This window comes from Seriola aureovittata, chromosome 5 (assembly GCF_021018895.1).
Source record: "Seriola aureovittata isolate HTS-2021-v1 ecotype China chromosome 5, ASM2101889v1, whole genome shotgun sequence".
NCBI classification, from domain to species: Eukaryota; Metazoa; Chordata; class Actinopteri; order Carangiformes; family Carangidae; genus Seriola; species Seriola aureovittata.
Window position 1 is genome coordinate 25,149,791 of NC_079368.1, and position 21,847 is coordinate 25,171,637.

The window sequence follows — 21,847 nt, forward strand, 5'->3', positions numbered from 1 at the left end:
GTCCCCAGAATATGATTTGATTTTTATTTCACTTTGTATTTATTGGGCAAATTCAAATGTAACCAATAATATTCATTTTCACTTCCATTTCACTTATTTAATCTCTAAGTGAAGCTAAATGGATATGGAGATTACTCAAAGAAATATATTTTTCGTTGGTTTTACAGATTATTGGTTTAATATGAAAAATTAGATTCAGAACACAGGTTTTTTTTTAATAATCTAATATTACAAAATTGGAATCTTTATTAGGGAACTCGTGGCTCTTACAGTTTCTTACTTGCAACAAGCTTGCTGTTACATTACTGACCAGCTCACCAATCATGATGTGGTTTCTGATCAATACTGTATCAGACAATTAGAGCCTCCTGGGCAGAATCATAAAGTTTTAATGGACTAATGGAGGAAACTGCCCTCTATCCATCAGTCCAATTGGTTATCAATATCTCCATTGCTATTCTGTTGTCCCTGTTGTTCAGATTGGAAGTGAATCACTCACAATAACAGTTACATTTATCTGTGATATTTCATTTTCTGTACTTCAATGGAAGGAGTAATTGACAATAGACGCTTATTGATTTCCTCTTATGAGCATGCTTCAGCTTGGCCACTTATGCTTGTAAATGCTTTGCTCTTTTTTGTCTTATGAGGTGAATTTTAATGAGAGAAACAGGATAATTCAGTGTAAGTAAGATGGTAGGGTGTCTGGAGTAATTAGATCTCGATTAATTTGGCCCTATGTGGAAAAAAATGTAGCGTCAGTAGATTAAGTTTTATTAAAATGGTCATTCAACTGCATGTGGACTGAATGGGTTTCGGTTTCATTAGTATTAGTCTCTTGAATTACATCAGTAAATGTAAAAAAAAGATGTTGAAGCTGATGAGACACTGTTTTTAATTTTTTTTTTCATTTCTGATGTATAGTACAGTCTGCTTTTGTAACAACTCTAACAATGTAATAAGAAAGGCACAGTCACCTTGTGTCCTTAAATTAGATTTATGTGTCTTGTCCAACTGTCTTAAGCATGAAATAGGCTTGTAGGTATAGGCAAGATAGACAAGCCTCTCCTTTAAATGTGATTAGTCAAATAAACCCTCAAGTGGCTAAAATAAATGTATTATACTTTTCCGGTGCTCTGTTATGATGGGATTCTAGTTAAGGGTATATTCTGTTAAGCACATGATGGATTGCAGAACTTATCCAGGAGTTATGTAACTAAAACCTGTTGAATGAAAAATGTTTTAAATTTAGATTTTTTAATTTAACAGATTTACAACTGATTTTACTGCTTATTTCATTTCAGTTCATTATTAAAGATGCTAATATACTGCCATGCTTTTGAGAAGTGTAGATATCTACAATAAATAAATTTTTGTTGTAGCGTTGCACACTGTGGGAGCTTTGTATATGAGACACACGCACACATGCGCGCGCACAGACACACACACACAGTTCGCTGGCAACTATCAGTAAACTGAATCACAGATCACAGGTGTCTGTTGCTCGCAGCCTACTATTGTGCCAGTTCTTCTCTCCTCATTTCCTCCAATACCCTGCTCTCTAACAGCTGCATTCTTCTCTGGTGTTTACTCTCAGATTCGGATTCAAGGCTAAAAATAATCTCGGTGGCAAGTTTTAACTCCTTCCATTTTCAGGCCATTTGCATTCCCAGTGGGAGGTAATAATGTTTTCAAGAATTTGCTGTTAAGCCAGCTTTGACGGCATCAAGCTGTGATGTTTTAGTCAACAGTTCACGGCTCACTTTTTCTCAACTGCAGGAAGGCTCTGAGTCATAATAGATATGGATTTGTGCCTCATAATTAAAATCCTATCATGTTTTTAGTTAGTGTACAGGAAAGGAACTATCCTGACTGACATCAATTTTGAACCACAAATTATTAGAGGAAGTGAGGATTACAACCTGACAGAAAGGAGAGACCATAGCAAACATGAAATCGGAGAGAATTGTAATGGACTTTTCTTGTGATCAGAATTTGTCTCAGATATCCATTTTATATCATGCTGCTTTTGTCTTCAGTGTATTATTTGCCATCAAGTGTATAACAATCAGTGTAAAATCATTAATTTTGTAGTTAGATTATCTTAGACAGACAAGTAAATCCAAAACATTAATCGTTTCTTTCTCGTCACGGAAAAGCTTATGAGGTTGCTCTCTGTTTCAAGTGATTTTAGTGATAAGCCAGCTGGAGCTACAATTTGTGCAAATTATTATTGTTTATCTGCTCTGATTTTAATTTCCAGATAATATTTGTTTATAGCTTTCCCTTTTGCCTTTGTGGTTGGCGTCTGTGTGGTCACAGTGAAACTTTGACCCGCTCTTGGGCTGTTTTAGCCGATGTTATCCATATTAAATTTATCTAAGGTCCAGGTAATAATCGTCATTTGTTTCTACCAGTGGAGCAGTGGATGAATCATTTTCCTCAGGGAAGAGTTTGTGCATTTAACATGCACACGGTGGGACATAGCTTCATCCACGAGTTTCTAAGTTTCTGCCCTATCAGTGGTTTTTGGATTAAACCTCCAATCACTTTTAAATTCAGTTTTAACCAGCTGTTCTTTTAGGATCCCTCAAAGACGGTTTGAGGCTGAATAATAATGTGAAGCAAATGTTTTGACTGAATCATTGTCGGGCCGTGTATTGGTGCGTGAGAGACCCATCTGAGTATTTCATCACACAATCTATTATCTTCTACGCATTGCTTTAGAAATGCAGTTTCTCTCATTAGTGTTTGAATTGCCAACAAGGCCAGTGCTGATGGCAACTGATGGGCCTCGTTTATCAACATACTCTTTTTGTTGCTTGTTAATGTATGCAGCATTACTAAAACATTATTCAGGATTTTATGATCTTGGAGACTGGGTGGAAATTTGTACCTGTCTAAATCCAGCTATGTTTCAAAATCGACTTTAAGTATTTTATACCTTCAAAGTACATTTTAGAGCGGTTTTGTGTATGCTTTATATTGTGAGCGTAGGATGAACATGTGATGTCACTAACAATGATATGAAATAACATTTCATTTCTGTCTGAAATAATTGGCTTTTTTCTCCCATGGTGCTCCTCTAAGAGAGAGGGTGAAATTTTGACTTGGTAAGACCACATTACCAAACTGCCTGTTAAATGTTCAATATAAAAGAGTTAAAGTGATTTAAAGGTCATTATGAATGGATTGTGCAAATAATTTAATTTAGGTTAATGTGTCAAATGTGTTTTTAATGACTCAATACTGTGCTGTACTCTATGGAAAAGTAGCTGTATTTTTATGTTTGGTCTCCAGATCTTAGAATTGAGTCACTGCAAGGCAAGTAGATGTTGTTTGTAGTTGTTGTTGTAAGTGTTAAATATTGATGACATGCACTCCTTTGACAAAACTGTGTTAAATGAAAGTTGTTGCAGTGTTATTGCTCTACTGTTTTAGACAGATAGTCTCATGGCAGCATCCAGAGTATTTTTGAATCACGGTGCCTCATTGACTCATACTGTTCATAGTCATAAAAAGTACAAATGTCTTTTTTAATTTAGTGACAATTTTGCATCACACATGGTGAAGTTTTTTTTTTGTGGGAGGTTTAAAAGGTTGCTATGTATTTAAATTGGTCAGTTCAAAATTGGGAAAATATTGCAGCTAGTAAAGCGTCATCCCACTATTGGTTTGATGCTCAAAAATATTAAGCATGGTGCAAAATCAGTAACTTCCTGAAAGCTGACTTCCCTTTGAAGTGAACTGAGTGTACAAGTGCAAAAAGTAGAGTACGAGAAAAGAAGCTCCAACCACTTCAATGCAGAAGGCTTGTGTATTTTAAGAAACTCAGCCACAAATATGGAAATGTAAATGATTTATGGACTGGAAAATAAAATATTCAACAAACACATTTTCCTTCCGCAAATGTATGCTGTCACCCAAAAGAACATAATAATAATACTAATCTAGGGTTTGCCATATTTAATAGACATATAAAAAAAGTAGAGAAAACTATACCCGACTAACAAGTTAGGGATAAATATGAACAAAATATTTTTATTATTATTACATAGAGGTTTTGCTCAAACAGCCTTTATTTAATATTTGATCGCTATAATCAAGACAATAAAAAGTACAATTTTTCTACAGTGAGTACAGAATGCCTCAAAAAAGGCTTCCAAACATTTTTTCTTGTGTTTTGAATCTTGTGGCAAGCTTAAATAAAACATTAAAACACTGCTCAGAAATACTAGGAAATAGACCATGGGATCTAGACTACGGGACTAAGACTAATGACTAAAGGAGTAATGTAGCTGTTTTTTGAAATAGAGAAAATCTCAAAAACACCTGAAGGTATTTTGACTAAAGCTTGCAAATAGCTTCGGCAGAGTGGATAGTGTTTATGACTTTTGTCTTCTCTCACACACACACACACACACACACACACACACGCACACACTGATACACCCATAGAGACTCATGCCTTTTGTACTTTAAATGTGTTGTGAAATTGTTGAGAACAAGGTTCACCTATAATTGAGTTCTAAGTCCCTCACCTTATTCTTCACTCATTTTCCTTCATTAACCTCCTTCCCTCCATCTGATCACTTCTTCCCCTGTGAACATTTCCACCTCCATCAGTCAGACACTGCCAGATAACACCACTAGAGTCTAAGAGTGGAGGGGCCGCTCCCTTTCATAACAATAGACAGCATATATTTAGCTACCCTCCTGCGTGCACACATTCTCACAGTGTTCAGTCATGAAAAGCTTTCGTTAATGGTGAGAGCTGGTTGTTGCGCTCCATGCAAGGAAAACATAATGATAGTTTTTGTGTTTGGTTGGATTGCTACACGTGCAGCTGCACTCAGTCTATTTTCTTTATTTGAGTTCTCTGCAAACTCAGTAAACCTTCTCTGGGTAAAATTGTGATGCCTAATTTCTAAAATGCTTTTCAAAATGAACTGTTTATTTATTTTTTTTTTTCCTCATAGGTGCGGATTGAGACAGCTACAACCCTGAAGCTCAATATCCTTCCTATACTTATATTATTTTTCAGACAGGCATGGTAAAACAAGAATTCTGCACATTATACTTGTTATTTAAGCCTCACTGCATCTAACAGCATATAAGCTTTATCACTCCTTGGCTATGGCAAAGCAATTGAAGAATGTTTTCACATATGCCAGTGAAGCGATTGCATATTCATCCAAAGCAATTTGATTTCATCCTTAATTCATCACCACCTGTTGATGACTTTGAATTCCGGACAGAACAATTCCTCCCAGTGAGTACATGAAATCAAAAATATATAATAATCTTTCTTTTCAGCTGTCCATTTTACCTTTTTTTTTTTTTTAACATTTACACTCTGGTGTCTCTCTGTTTAGTACCTCGAGTCAATCTTTGGGCTGCTCTTCCAGTTGTTGCAGCAGGTGACGGAGTGCGACACTAAAATGCAAGTGCTCCATGTCATCTCCTGTGTCATCGAGAGGGTAAACATCCAGGTGAGATCAGAGATATCAAAAAAAGCAGTATTTAGGATATAGATCACATGTTACTTTTCCTATGTATTCAACGTGAACTTGAGGCAAACTCTTAACATGTTGCTTTGTAAAGAATAGCACTTCACAAATTGTAGCCATTGACCCGGACTCTGCAAGTGACATGTGAAGCTGTTTAGTAACATTATAACTGAGATACAAAACATCTGTCACTCTGTTCTAGCCCCAGGCCACCAAGGTAAAACAGCCATCTGTGGTTAGATATAGATAGACATTAATGATTTTTCACATCCTCGGACACTGGCTTTTGTGAAGTCCAGTTCTTTACTCTTTGGAAATCATAAGGCTTCAGGCAGGCCCTGTTCTGATGTCTTCTTTCATTAATCATGATGATACAGTCTCCCCTCTGCCACTGCAGTGCTTTTGTGGCCGTATGGATTTTATTTTATTTTTTCTGTGAATCCAATAAGTCGTTCTGATCCACTTAACTGCCAACCCTTAAAAAACTAACCTTCCTCTTGACCCCTCAGGCTCTTTTCAGATCCATTTTAAGCACCTTCCCGTAAACGATCCCTTGACTTAAATCGGTCACAGAAATGGCTTTCATCCTTGTGAGCTGTCAGTCTGGTTAAGTCTTCCCTAGTCACTGGCCCTGGCTCAACTTCTAGAGTCAGTGGAAGTCCCATTAATATTCTAACCCTTCTCACAAGGGATTTTGAATGCACAAAGACTGGCAGCAGCTAAGACAACCATTAAAACCATGAGTGCAGCTTGAGTTGAAATGAATGTGATGACAGATATGATGAGATTTAGCTCCTTTTCCTGCTGTCAGTCTCACAAATGTCATTCTAGGCGGGTTTGTGGGTCTGTTTTTCGCCCTTTTTATCTTCCTCCGTGAGGCTGTGTGTCGTGTTTCATTTTTACTGTTCTGTCTACTCCTATCCGGCTCCTTATAAAGGTGTAATCGAGCAAAAACTCCAGTGTGGGGTCCGCAGCTCGGTCACAGAGCCGCTACAGGGAATATGAAGGGTTAGCAAAAGTCAGCACAAGAAAATGACATAAAACTTTTTTCTGTAATTCAGTACCATACTTGGTTATCTCAAGAGTTGGCTGGCTGCACAACAGCTGTACCTAAATTACACTGTGTGCCATCATGTTCTCCTATATCACAGAGGAAGGAGAGTGATGGCATCCGCTTGGTGTCAGACCACACAGACTGTAGAAACAGATTTTCTTGGAGATTGCTTAATGGAGCACAGGTTCAGATACAAGTAGGTTGGGTAAGATCAACTGTGGACATGGGTATGAGGTTCTTGTAATAGAATGCAGTGTCATATACTCGGAAGAGAGAGAACAAATCAAGTCTTAGCTCAGCCAGTTGTCATCCTTCCTACGCCCACCATCAAAAAACCACTGACGATGTATGAATTTGTCCATCGTGTGATCCAATGTGTGTCTTCCCTACCGGATTTGTATGATTTTTTTTAACCTGTGCTTTGGTCCTTTTTATTGCTTTTACCGCTGGTGTCCCTGATTTCCCTTGAATTTCTTGTCTTGTCTCACCCATTTTATATATTTTGTGCAAAGGGCAAACAGTGGAGCAGTATTAATGAAAAAATTTGGAAGGGATGTGGCAAACAGTGCGTGGAACATATTCGAAACAGCACACACAACTGTCATAAAATAGTGTAGGAATAGTAAGTTGTATATTTGAATCTTGTATCTGTTTGAACGACTTCAGTGTGAAGGAAGGCAAACATGTGCCTGTGACAGAAAAAAGGGTGAAACATCTAAATACACATGTTGTTATATAAGGTTAAGAGTTTTTTTCATTCTTCATTTCCTTCAGCGACATTGCCGGCTCTCTTTCCCCCTGGAGGAGGCTGTGTAGAGCCGGCAGAGAGCGAACACTGGTCTCAAGACGTGGATGGCAACTTGCTCATTTTCTTTTATTTAAGAATAATTACCCGACTTCTCTGGAGATTCGGCACTGTGCGCAGATCTCATGCGTTTGAGATCTTCACGTCTTGCCGACTGTGCTGTTAATGTTGTTGGCTTCTTTTTAGGCATGATGTAGCCTGTTTTTTCCCCCAATAAAACAGGAGAAAAGGAGACCTACACTAAATCATCTTGGATACAGAGTATATGTGCGAGGGGAAAAACAACGGGACTACCGAAGTAGAACAAGGACCAACTGAACTGAGCAAATAGGTTCCTTCGAAATGTCATGCCCCTAGCTGCTTCTTAGATCAAGGAGTTACAAGAACAGACACACAAACCTGTGTCTCATTTTATAGTGGTAGAGTTACACACAATTTCAGCTCTTGATTGTTGCTGCTGCTCTGGATCTACAAACACATCATGTGTCAACCAAATTAGCTGTAGAGTTGACACACCAAGAGATCATCTCAGTTGAGATGGCAGAAAATAATAATAAATAAATATATTGTTTTACTGTATTTTCAACTACCTGTCCAATATTTTCTTTCCACAGCTGAAGCATTTTTTGAAGCAGGTGATTTGGGTTGATGGAGGCTGAATTCACTGCTGAGAAAAACATACAAAGCTTTGAGCGGAGGCACTAAATGCATCATAGTTTCTCTTTTTCTTTAATCTTTTATGCACAATAACACTTTCAAGGTCAAATAAACAGCTGCTTTTGAGTGGTCATTGTATGTGTTTAGGTATCTGATGAATAGACATTCTACTTTGCTGAGAGCAACAAATCAGAGATCACCATTTTCCCTTTCCTTGCTCCCAAATGAGACATCTAATTCATCCAAAGTAGGCTCATAACATAAGCTGCCTGAGAGTTAGTAGATGATGCCGGTTGAATTGAATAGTATTACGTGCTTTACCTCTTATTTGACATTTTTCATAATTTTCTTCTGCTTCAGATCCGGCCATATGTAGGCTGTCTGGTTCAGTACCTACCCCTGCTCTGGAAGCAATCTGAAGAACACAACATGCTTCGGTGTGCCATACTGACTACACTCATCCACCTAGTACAGGTATGGTACATGTTTGTCTCAAAGTTGTTTTTAGAGACTGGTTTCTTTTTACATTGTTGCCTTTACAGTGATAGTATAGACAGAAAAGGTGGGAAGAGAAAGCAGGTTGTGACACCTAACACCGGCCGGGAGTCAAACCTTAGATGTTGCGGTTATGAGGTATTCGCCTTAACAATTAGGCTACAGCAGCACCCCTGTTTCCTTGTTAAAGACGGCATATGCTTAGTGTTGATGTGAACCATCACGTTGAACTAGCTTTTAGCTCACAAATTCACATGAGTGTAACAGGCTGTAGATTATGCCGAAGTGAAGTTGGCGAACTACACCATCCACTGAAAAAAGCATAAGCGGGAAATTAGACCTGCAGATGGGGCAGTGTCTGCAGGCAAGACAGGAACAGCAGCTGCACTTCTGACACTTGCACTACCTGCGGACAACGAGCGTTACAGCTGTAGTTTTGTCTTGCCTCTGTTGTCTTTCTGTGTCTGTTTCACACTTAATACCTGTACCACCTGCTGGCTAGAATAAGATAAGTCATTGCGTCACTATAAATAAATAGAAGTGCCATTCAGTTAGTGGCTGCAAAACACCCAAAGTGTTGATAAATGTGTTTTCTTTCTAGTCTTCTGTGAAGGGTGCACAGTGTTGAGCTTTACTTGACTATGTTATACAAGAGCACTGTTGAGCAGCTGAAGCCTTGGTGTTTGTCGGTGGCAGTCTTTTCATATGTTGCTGTTCACTAGAAGTTTAATTCCTGAATGAGCTGCCTTACCAAAAGCACTACTGTGATGATTTTGATCCAGAGCACAAATTTGGCTGGCTCCTTCTGCTCTTGCAGCCAGCCAGCCAGCTCTTGTGTCTCTTCCAGGATCACAAGAAAGGAGCCCATTAACAAAATTATTGGAATTATAATAAGCAAAGCGCTAACAAAAAGCTATTTCCAAGAATAATACTGACGGTTAACTTAATCAGTGGTTCTTAGATAGCTATTTTCATTCAAAGTTTATTATGTTCATTGTTCATTTTGAGTGGAATTACCAGGTTCTGCAGTGTGACAGGTGGTACTGTTGAGTGGATCTGGCTACAAGTGTGATTTTACTTGTCTGGCCACATGTCGCTGAGGCTGAGTTCCAAAATGTCTGCTAGGGAGACCTGGGTCAGGCGCATTTACCAAAACAGACGAATTTGTGTGTGTGCGTGTGCGTGTGTGTGTGTGTTTTTTTATCTTTCCCTCACCTGCGAAAAATTTTAAATAACCTGGAGAGGAGATCAGTTCGTCTTTCCTGCTCTATATTTCTCAGAATCACTTGCTCACACAATTACATATGGTTGAATCCTCAGATTATAATGTCAAAAGTGTTTTTTCTCTGCTTTTTTTTTTTTTTTTTTTTTTTTTTTTTTTTTTTTTTTGCTTTTAGCAGTTTGAAGATTCAGTTGTGTTCGTGTAGCAGCTTGTGCAATATTTTATTTTCAGCCATTTGCCTCAATATCAATCAGGTTTATCACTAACTGAATATAGGAAGAAAATGGTCGAAGACGGGCGCTCCATTCCCCACAGCATTGATACAGCCTGCAGTAAGAATGCACCCCTGTTTGAACGCAGCTAAATTACTTCACAGTCGGAGATGAAACGCTCAGTAATAGACATAGTCCCTTTGAGAGAGTAACATAAGTACACATATGGAAAACTGCATGAGGCACCGAGGGTGTGCAGCTGAAGGGGTTTGGATAGTCAACCGTGTTGCCATATACTAACGGAAATTTTAATATATACTGCACAATATAATGCTGATGGTAAAGAAAGAAAAAAGTATAGTTGGTTTTCTTGAGTTCACTTCTTGATTTAGCTTGGTTTGCTTCTACTATACCCTCTAACATTGTGTATGCAGTTGACTACAAAGCAGTGGATTTACCTTTCATGTATGTACCGGTTTAGGGGTGATACCTTTATTTATCCCCCCACTCTACGCACAAATAATCACTGTTACCTAGTTTAAAAAGTTGAATTAAAGGATGCAAAAGCCGGTGAGGACCAAAATAAACGAAGCAGAAACTCAAACTGAACTGTTTTTTGTCGTGGTTTTAATGCAAACTGCAATGCACACAACGCAAACGACGCCCAGGCAGACTTGATGTATTGCTAAATGCTTATTGTCCAGAGTGCCAGAATTTGGGACGCGTGACAACTATCAACCATGCTTGATCTAATGGGCGGTTTTTCGGAGCTCAGGGACAGCGGGGCACTGACCTTCTCTCGGCAGGCTGGAGATGAGACCTTGCCAAATGTGTGTTTTGACTATTTGATTTAAGTCCATCTGGAACAGGCATGAACCAGTCTGTGTCAAGCTGTGAATGATCAGGCAGCATTAACTCAACTCTTAAGCTCACAAGAGCTGAGCATATTGGCCTGCTTGTTTTCAAACTTGTATATAAATTCTGCTTGCAATACACTAGTTACTTGTTGCTTGTGATGGGGAGATAGGGTCGAGCCAAGTGGGAATTATGCTTGGCTCTCTCTCTCTCTTTTACTCTTTTACTAAGTAGATGCAGGAGGGAGCGTGTTTAGACCAAATAATGTCATGCCATAAGTGAAGCAATGTTGACAGTTCTGAAACACTACTTCGAATCATCTGGGCCATCAGACAGATTAGTTCCTCCAAAACTACCCCCCCCCACACACACACACACACACACACACACACACTGTCTTCTCCTTGTTAGCCTCTCTCACATTCTCTTGTGAGTGTTTTCTGTGAATATACAAAGTGACTGAGAAAAACTTGAAGTGATGGGGTGCTTTGAAAGGGCAGGGTGTCAGACAGCAGTTAAGTTTTCATCCATCGACAGACAAGCGTTTGAGGGTATGTGTGAAGAAGATGGAAGTGATGTTCCAAGGGGAAAAGATATTTCAGAGGGCATAATTCATAAACTAGGCTAAACATGGTTGTCAGTGCTACATTTGGAAAGTGCTTGTGTTCATGTGTGTATCAAAAATATTTGTGGATGAAAAAAAATATGTGTGATTTCAAGCTTTTTGTGTGTGTACTTTGCCTGTGTTGTCAGTAACTGTGCTGACGGTTTTACTCCGGGGAAGGTTATCCATTGCCTTTTATGAAGTACACTCTAAACTTTGCATACTTTTTTTTTGTGGGATCTCAATCGTGTTGGGTGATCTAGGACATTCCAGATTATATGATAATGAAAGTAATTTCAAAATATGTTGCAAAACCAAGCACAAGATTGGAAAATGAATAATGGTTGCACATTTAATCGTTCCTTTAATTATGCTATAACACTTATACTTTGAGCGTTGCAAGGTGGGAGTTGATCTAGAGCCAAGCCCAGCTGACATTGGGCAAGAAGTGTGGTACACCCTGGTCAGGTCACCAGTTGCTGACGCATAGAACAAAACAACCATTCATGCTCACATTCACACCTGAGGGCAATTTAGAGTCGCCAGTTAACCTAACCTGCATGTCTTTGGATTGTTAGAGGAAACCCACTCAGGCACATGTTGAAGATGCAAACTCCACACAGAGAGGCCCGTCTCTCTGTGAAGCAACAGTGCTAACATCAAACTGCTGCCCGCTGATCAGTCTATAAACACAGTGGCTAATTCCCTTATAGTGTATATATAATCATATATATATATATTTTTTTTAATCACTGTTGAAATTTATAAGTAAAAATAACATACCAGTTTTCAAAATGGCTTGAAAAATGTAAGATCTCTTCTTCTTGCTCTTTTGTAAATTATTATCATAAATGAAGCTTTGATAGTCTATACTTTATGTAGTCAAATGGATACAGTCTTTGTGGTGATGTCATGATGAAACTGATGGAGCTAACTGACACAGTTATCTATCTGTATATCCATGACACAAAATACTAGTTGATCATAGATTATTCCAAAGTGCTGTGACATCTAATAATCAGTTACAGCTGAGTTTCCATTAAGGTGTGGTGGTGGTGAGTAGACAGATTTTATTTTGGCTTTCAGCCTCAACATAATAGACCAGTGTAGTAAAATCCAACACAGTGTTTGATGTGATGTGTTTTCAGAACTGGTTTGGTTTTTAAGTCTTCAGCTGTGTTCCCAGCAGCAATGTTCTCATCCGTGGTCCTCCTCGAGTTAAAAACCACGTGGTATTGTAGAGGTCAAGGTGACACACTGCTCAGCTGCTCATTCCCCTTCTCCATCTCACGGTGAAGGCACACATTCATGTCCACTGAGTGTTCATGTGTTAACAAAGCGGTTTGTGCATCAGACTATTAGGAGCAATTTTTCCCAAAGGAAAATTCTGTCATTTGCTACTTAGCCCCGTGTCACCTGAAAGGCTGTTAAAATGTGTATGACCCACAGATGGACAGTGAGTTGGCTCCTGCAGCAAGACCTTAGCTTTGTTCTCAACCAGCTGAAGTAAATGGGCCCCCACTGTGGACAGTAAAAAGAACATTAAAAATCCCTTAACAACTCTTGCACTTTTAGGCAAATATTTTGCAGTCAAACACAAGTCGTTAGATTACAAAAAGCCACTGTTCATGACACCTTCTTGTTATTGAAAGTGGGAACAATTGGGCAGAGCCTGCAGTGAGCTGGCTCTCCTACATGCATCTTATCTACTGTAAGAACAAGGCATCCTCTTGCAACAGTTGTGGAGCATGGGGACAGTGTGCTCACTCAGCAATACAAAGTGTGTATGGAAAGGGTCAGCAATGGCATTTTGGGTGATCATTTAGAGCACACACATTGTGGTCTTTCAGCCACTTGTCTGCATTCTTTGTCAGGTTTTCCTAAATCTGCATTGACTTTCTGCATCTGTGTGTTTCTCACAGGGCCTGGGGGCAGAGAGTAAGAACCTGTACCCTTTCCTTCTTCCCGTCATCCAGCTGAGCACTGACGTTTCCCAGCCACCACACGTGTATTTGCTGGAGGACGGACTGGAGCTTTGGTATGGTCCACACTTGTACATACAGTGCACTAGAATTTATAGACAAAAAAAACATAACAGAACCAAGGAACAAATTTATGAAGGACTTAGTGATCTCATTTCCTCCCTCGCTCTTCAGAGCACACTCACACTACACACCCCTACACACCCCTACACATGCATACTTTGACTCTTTTCTCTGTTGCTCAATGCACTCAGTCTGTTTTTGTCATATTAGTCATCAGCCTCATTTACTGACTCACGTTGAGTGTATATATACATATATGGATAAAATGTAAACACTTACAACGCGGATAAGCAGTCGTAAGTAGGCTGACCATGACATCTTGTTTGAATTGACTTTTTCTCAGGCAACCACTCTAGGTGGGTGATGAAGCTGATGATAGTTTATGTGGCTCACAATCCTGCCTTTATGTTGTTGCTTTGGGCACATGCCATCTCAAGAATCTGCTGCACAACAGTATGCTCACTTTTGCGTATCCACAGCGCCCACAAAGAGGGTTGCTTCAGTTGAATAGAATTTGCTGGGGTTACCTTTTGTTCCGCTCCAATCGTCTCTTTGCTTTTTAACTCCCCTCTTAATCTCTTTTTTTTCTGTCTGTCCCTGTGGAGAGGCGCACTGTTCAGCATGCCGTGTGTGCTTGTAGCACAAAGCCAGTCTTATGTCTCTGTCCTGTCGTTTATCCTGTCTGATAATCAGCTGTGCCCTAAATATTTGTTTGCTTTGTTTACAAAGTCAGTGTCATTTCCTCTTGCTTTTATCAGCTTGTTTTCCTCTCTGTATCTCTCTCAGTATCTGTGCATCTTGTCCTTTTTTTCCTATTAGTTTGTGTGAGTCAAATCTGTTCTTCATGTCTCATCTTTTTGATTAGTTGCAGGTGAAATCCACCAGTCTCTTTGATCATTGAGTGTTTTCCTATAGGCATTAAATGTAACATTTCAGAAAGGTTTACAAACATACACTTGAAGTAGTTAAGAGCATTTTCTTTTTTTTTTTTTTAAGACTTCGATTGTGTTAGTTCAAGAACAGCAGCACAGTCAAACAACATTGTTACCAGGCACCCCGAAACCCAGCACATTCAGACACAAAACATTATATAGTATAGATTATGGACATGGGGTTATTATATAGCACTGCATAATTTGTCTGTCTCCATGAATGGAAGAGTATACAGCAAAAGGAAGGGAAATGACATTTTAAACAGGAGGAACTGAGAAATACACCAACCACATTCTTTATTCCAATTAATATGTTATCCATTTTGTCCATCTTGCGATGTATAAATCTTATGTCGGTCTCAGTGTGAAACTCAGTCTCTCCATCTCTTTGATGATTTTACTGTAGGTGGATTGGTCTAGAACCATTTATGAGGGATTGCTCTTTTTGCTGCTAAAGTCAATAGTTTCAGCTTGGAGCATGTTCATAGATCTCAATGAATACATTACTTTGACACTCCGTTGCCTTATGACTAGAAACGAGGAAAGAGGCCTGGTGAATTCATGTCATCGGCATATTTATAATAAAGATATAAAGTTATATCTTTTTTGACTGATTATTTTGTATGCAAAATGTTAAAATATAAAAAGCTTATCATAGATTACAGAAACCTGTCTTGACGTAAAATTGCTCACTGAGCCTGTCCAAAAATCAGAGACTCTCCAAAAATCAGTTTACTTTTCTTTATTTCAGAACAAAATGTGTAAAACTGTCGACACTTTATCATTGATTGATCAACAAATTTATGTAACAGGTTTCTTTTCAGATTTGTCTTTACACTGAGAAAATCCCTGACGTTGCTTTCTTCTGCCTCCTCAATTTTCTTTTTTTCTTTTACACCCACTTCACCATGCTTTATTTTTTTTCCACCTTCGTGGTGCCCATTTTCTCTTCCTCCTTCTGTCTCTGTAATTTTTCCCGCCGCATTTCTCTTCCCATTTTCTTTTGCCACCTCTCATCTATGTGTTTAACTTCTACCATTGTCTGTTTTGTTCTCTCCTTTGCGCTCTCTCTCCTCTCCTTTCTTTTTACTTCCCCCTCTGCCTGCTCTCCTCCTTCCCTCCCGCTCATCATGCAGGTTGGTGACTTTGGAGAACAGCCCAGCCGTCACACCGGAGCTGCTTAGAATTTTCCAGAACATGTCAGCTTTGTGGGGTGAGCTCAATGAAATTTCTTTGTTTGTTTGTGTGTGTGTGTGTGTGTGTGTGTGTGTGTGTGTGTGTGTGTGTGTGTGTGTGTGTGTTTGTTTGTGAGGGTGTGTGCGTGTGTTTGTGAGTGTGTGTGTGTGTGTTTTGCATAACATATACACTGAATTTGTATATTATTAGGAAAGGAGGATAACATAAAGAATGATGCAACTATGATGCATTCTGCATAGTGTGATTAGCACGAGGTAAAATTATAGCTTCCTGTGTTATAGGAATATGTGTTTGACTTTTTGTGTGGTTTAGAAAAGAGACACAGAAATCATTTCACATCAATGCAGTCTGTGAGATGGAAAAAAGCTGCAAAATCTGAAAGAACAAACCATCAGTAAATGATCAAATACTTTCAAATCACAGAGAACCTGAGAGAATGAGGACAGAAAGTTGATGCAATCCATGGACATGGACTTAATTTTCATAGCTTTATCACTTTGGGCTATTGTAGCTTGTAAAGATCACAGTTGTGGGTTTGCGGTATCCTCAAGGCATTAGCCTCACTTCTTTTGGTCTGCAGGCTGCTGTGAGTGGTGGCAGAGTGAATAGAACTGGCTGGATGATTTATCACAGGCCTGGAGCACTGGGACACCTCACTTACTGTAGTGTGGAGAGGAAAGTGTGTGTCTGTGTGTGTGTGTGGCCTTTAGTGTGATGAGGAACAGTATTGATTTGGTGCTTCTGCACATAACGAGTGAGTCAGACTAATATGAACACTAGTGTAGCCTTATTGGCTTACTGGAGCGTTTGATCATTTATAGCGTGGATGAGGATCCATGGGACACAGAAGAGCAAAAGACTCAGGAAGACGGTCACGGATGGAAGAAATGGAGGAGGAAGGAATTAGAGAGGATCAAGAAAAGGGAGCGATGGGTGAAACATAACAAGGAGGTGGTGGGTGAAAATGAATGAAAAAGAAGTGATGGCAGGAAAGTTAATGAAGAAGAAGTGACATAAAAAGAAAGGTTATACATTGGAGGTGTGCTCTGAGGAGCTTGGACATGGATGAATGGAAAGATAAGAGAGGCCCTTTTTACTCTTATCTAGTTCTGAACAAAAAAGGTAAATGAAGGCGATGAACCAAAGCAGAAAAGGGGAAGCTTTTTTTTCCTTCTGTTTTACAAAGCAGCACAACTAGTCGTTTGAAATTTTTGTTCAGTCACAGACAATTACACAGAACAACTACTGCATTCAAGAAGCCTTGCCACAAAGGTGTGAAAAATCCCAGAATAAGCAACCTTAAAATAAATACTGAGCTTTTTAAATTAATTTTAAGGTTTGTGCTAAGGGGTTATCACACTGTGTATCCACACAACAGCAATGTTGAAACATTTACAGCATACAGTTTTCATTTGTTTGTTCAAACAAAGAACATGAACCTAGTAAGAAAAAAAAAAATCTGACAAATAAGACAAATGACATGTATAAAATCATAGAAGTCGCCTCCCCGTGGGACTGAGAGAACGTCAGTCCTGATTACCTCAGCGTGACTGATGAAGATCTGTCAAGTAATTAGTGCCCACTGATCAGCTGCCATGTAAGTGGCTTTAATGATGGATTGAAGGAGGGAAAAAGGGACATAAAATTGTCAAGAAGGTTTGATTATGAAGATCAGAAAAAGTGTAAAGCCGGATGGAGGGAAATGAAAGGTGACAATACACGGACAGAAAAGATGATGTAGGGTTAGAGGTTGACGGATGGAAGGGTGTACAGAAAAGATGAATTCAGTTGAAGGTTGTATGAGTATATGTAATAATGATAGAGATTTTGATAAGAGCTTGTAAATCTACCTGCGCTCATTGTCTGCAATATTCACCTCAGGTCTTACAGATATCTGCTCAAATTAGAGCTTTGTTGTTGTAATATGTCAGTGATCCAACATTGTGTTACAATTATCAGATTGTAAAAACAACTCTCAATTCTCAAACAAACAATTCCCTCTCATCAAACCTGGCAACATATTGCACTCCCCTCAGAAGATATCCTGTTGTGCCCACGTTCCATCTTGGGTGAGATAACATATTGGGAATTTGTGACTTGATTTTGCTTGCTGCTATTATCATTTTCTGTGTTTACTACGGAGACTTCTTACCTTTTTCAATATTTGGCTCAGTGGAGAAGAGTGCTGCTTTTCTCTGGCTATGATGGACACATTAAAGCAAAGAAAAGGAAAAAGCTTTCACACCTCTCCAGATACAAGCTAACAGCATTCCATTAGTAAAGTACAAAATGGAAAATGCATAGTGGAGGTATTTTGTCCCTTGTCCCAACCATTTTGCTTTAATGTGCAAGTCACATTTGTATATTCATGAGAAAAAATTGAGCTCAGTTCAAGCAAGTTTCACTGCAGTTCCTTCCAGTGCTTGCAATATCTCAACCACTATGTACACACACATCAGCACGCTCTGATGCTGCACTTACATCATGCTTATTTACTGTAGTACCGTTTGTCAATGTCTGCTTCTACTTCTGTGACTTCTTATTTGATTAAAAGTTAAGTTTCAAAGTTCATTCCTGACCTCCCAAACAGAAGTTGAGAAAAACAATCTGAGCACTGGATCTATTTAATAGATGCTCTGGAGCCTTTGATCACCTTTGAACCAATCTGGGATTGTCTTCTCAGCTGCTGTTTCCAGCATCAAGAATGATCTTCGAACCTTTGTGAATAGAGTTCAGACTGTCTTTCATCTCCACTTGAATGAACCCAAACCCTTGTTCTCCCCTCCAGAGAAACTCTGTAGGACTGTGGGGGCATGCTTTTGTTTTTCACTATCATAACAGCTTTTTTTTAATTATTATCCCTTATTTTAACATAATCCTTTGCTGTCAGGAAATGTTTTTACCTTCGTAGCATTTATGAGTTCCAACATTTGCATGTGTGCAGCTATTTTTGTTGTTCATAGGCTATGCTTGTTTCCATGTTGATTACTGGAATAACCCGGTCCACAAGACTTTAAAATTACAACCACTTGTCAGCACTTAGTACTCTCTCCACCCTTTGTTCCCTCTTCCTGTGTCTCTGTCCCTCTTATGATGAAAAACACATATTTTTTCCTCAAGGTTTGCATTAGCACATTTAAAGCACATTAATGGCATTTTATGTAATTATGTTGTCAGCACAAGTCTTAGAGGGGAATTTCAAAGCAGTTGTGATGAAAGATGATAGCTCAGGTGTGGTCACAGGTCAGAACAAATTAGCACAGTTTTAAATACATTTGTCCTTTTAACACTGAACATGAAAATAAGTGGAGGAACATTTTCCATTCAACACTCATGCATTTATTTACATGTACTGATGAAAATTTTTATAGTGGAAATTCAGTTGGCTTTTGTTTTGGGTTTTTTTAGGCGAACTTTAGTCAGTCATCATCTTTGGCAGGTTTTCGCCAGAACATCCGGTTGTTCATTTATTTAGTCCATGGAGAGCAGTGGAGGGATGTGGGCCATTGAGAGAGTCTGGCTCGACATGGTGTTGCAGCTTGCCAGGTATGTGGCCTGGCCTGCCTGATAAAGAGCCTTGCTCCATCATTGCTAAACTGGAGCAACAAATTCCCTAATTATAATGTCAAGAGCCTTGCATCGGCTAAATTCTGAGACTACGCTCTGTATCACTGTCACCACTCTCTGAACTAAGACACATTTCAGCTGCGCTTACCAGTGATGATGGAGAGTAAGCAGGGAAGTTTTGTCTTTGTTGGCATTATACCAACTAGTGTGAGCAAGTGATAGAACCATGCCATTTTATTTTACTTTCCTGTTTTTCTGAATGTCTAGAAACACTTATTGCTGTTTTACTGTCACAGGCATTATGGCTACTGAACTGCTACAGGGCCTCAATCTGAAACAGATGGAGGAAATAATGAGTTTCCTTGAAAGAATAAAGAGTAGCAACAACTGGAGAATATCAGAAAACATGGAGGCTTCTTACTTAAGTATTCTTGTTCTTGTGAAACGAGAGGTCAGAAATAAAGGTCTGTCTCTATTAATACCCTTAAGGGCTACAGCTAATGATTATTTTCACCATCATTACCTGTAGAAGAGTCCGCAATCTCTTCAAATACTTTGTGTTGCACAACCAACAGTCCAAATTTCAAAGATAATTCATTTAGAGTGATATAACACAGAAAAATATCAATAAATCTTCACACTTAAGAAGCTGGAACCAATTATTTTTTGCAGAATTTTGTTGACAAATGACTAAATAGTTATCGTAATAGCTGGTGATTGATTTCTGACTTATCATTTCTGAAGTAATAGTTCGTCTCTTTGCATTTTAAGGTAAAGAAATTAGAACAGACAGTTTCAATGTGATGTTGCTAAAGTGGCTTCAAAGTAATAAATGAACAAAATTGGGAAGTGCAAAATATTACTTAATGAACATCTGATCAGTCAGCAGTTACTGGTGCAGCCAAAGATGTGTCAGACCATCCCCACAAGATCAATGACACTGTATTGAGAGAGGTTTCGGCCTCATCTGTTTCATGTGAAAGCTCGTTGCAGGAATCACTAACAATCCTCAGAATGTAGTCTCACAGTTAACTGCCCAGCTAATGTCCCCCATGGATCAATCCGGACATCCCCATCAGAGAACTTATTACCGGCTTCTCAACTTGAAGTAATGGCATTGATTACAGCTCTCGCACACATTGGACATATTTGGCCATATTTAGTCACACTTGACAGTATATATACAATATATATATATATATATATATATATATATATATATATATATATATATATATATATATATATGTAGCAGTTTATTTATTTATTTATATATTTTCTTAAAGTTTGGTATTGTAATCTTCCATGATCCATTGATTCCAAATCTCTTCAGATTAATTTTTCCTGGATGCATTGCTGGGAGTTTTCTGCTTTCTCATCATGGCTGTCATCTCATACATGGAGGTGTCGTAGTAAAGTTGATTTTTGCCACTTCATTGAATTCCTTGCTGAGCTTTTCTCACTTCTCTCAAGCGTGATTACTCATCCCAGACTTACTCACTCAAGCACTAAAGGGAGTTGGCTTCTCATCTTGCAGCTGTAGCCGAGGCTGCTGTTGACCATGTTGTTTTTATGCTTTTCCTTTGTGTACACTAAAACTTGGCAAAAGTAAGCTGTCTCTGTTGCAGTACTTTTGCTCTCATAAGAAAGTTTTAAAGGAGTGCAGCAAGCAATGAACAGCACCTTACAATAAAACATGATGTGACTTATCTCTTACCGTTCTCCACTTTTCTTCATATTGGTTAAATTAAATAGAAATAAAAATAAGTCCATTTTTTTTTTTTTTTTTTTAGATTTATGCATTTATGCATTTTATGATTGTTCACCTCCATCATAGGGCTTTACTCAGCTCAGACATTATCTAGCTGGCTGGCTTGAATGACATTGTTAACCCCATCACGTACTGCAAAGCAAAAATTGGGTTGGGCGATGACCAAAATTTTAGTAGTGTCCCCAGCAACCATTAGAGGCACTTCAGGGGCCGTTATCACAGTCAGATGTGAGGCTCATTTTCCTGTTAATGTTGATAACTAAAGCGGATTTTGCAGTATATGCCCAGGGCTATAAAGGATGTACTGACTAAAGCTTAATCAGTGCTTTAGCAGCTGTTTTTGTGACTATTTGATTATAGCGAGTGTATGTGTATGTATGCGTGTAGAGGGGGCGATTGTTTCCTCTCTTGTTGTGGCTTTGTGAAAATTTCATTGCTTTTATAGTATTTTTAGTATTTTATTGATTTTGGCACAACAGGCTATTCTGTTTTAGACTAATATTCATTAGCATGTTTTAATATTTTGTCCATGGTCATTTGCATGCATGGGAGAACAAAATATTAGAATGCATTTCAATATAATTTAGTCCCATCCATACTTTAAAAAAAAAAATCTTTATTGGACTGAGCGTATATTTTAAATTGGTGGGAATGAGCAGGGTACTTAAATTCACTTCCAATAGCCAGGAACAGTGTTATTTTGTCAGGCTGTTTGTATTTGTATACGGACACTTCGGGTGCATCGGGTTCATTTGCAATAGCGAGGAGTGGGGTGGGGTATCTTATCAAGCCCAGGTCTCAGTGCTCTGAGCTGCCTGACCTACCTCCAGCCCAGAATGAGAATTCAATTCATTTTTTCCCTCCTTATATGAATACTTGTGCTTCTCCCTCTGCTATTCATACAAAACTGTCCTTCAGAGG

The 21,847-nt window shown here is 38.8% G+C and overlaps 1 protein-coding gene across 2 annotated transcripts in view; it reads left to right on the top strand.

Moving 5' to 3' along the window:
* ipo11 (importin 11) overlaps positions 1-21,847 on the top strand; it is a 114,910-nt gene that overhangs the window by 45,475 nt on the left and 47,588 nt on the right. For both annotated transcript variants that reach the window (XM_056376128.1, XM_056376129.1), the window contains exons 17-22: positions 4,980-5,013; positions 5,232-5,272; positions 5,376-5,492; positions 8,387-8,500; positions 13,337-13,452; positions 15,528-15,604. In XM_056376128.1, coding sequence (XP_056232103.1) covers positions 4,980-5,013; positions 5,232-5,272; positions 5,376-5,492; positions 8,387-8,500; positions 13,337-13,452; positions 15,528-15,604 — 499 coding nt within the window. The remainder of the gene's footprint in view (positions 1-4,979; positions 5,014-5,231; positions 5,273-5,375; positions 5,493-8,386; positions 8,501-13,336; positions 13,453-15,527; positions 15,605-21,847) is intronic.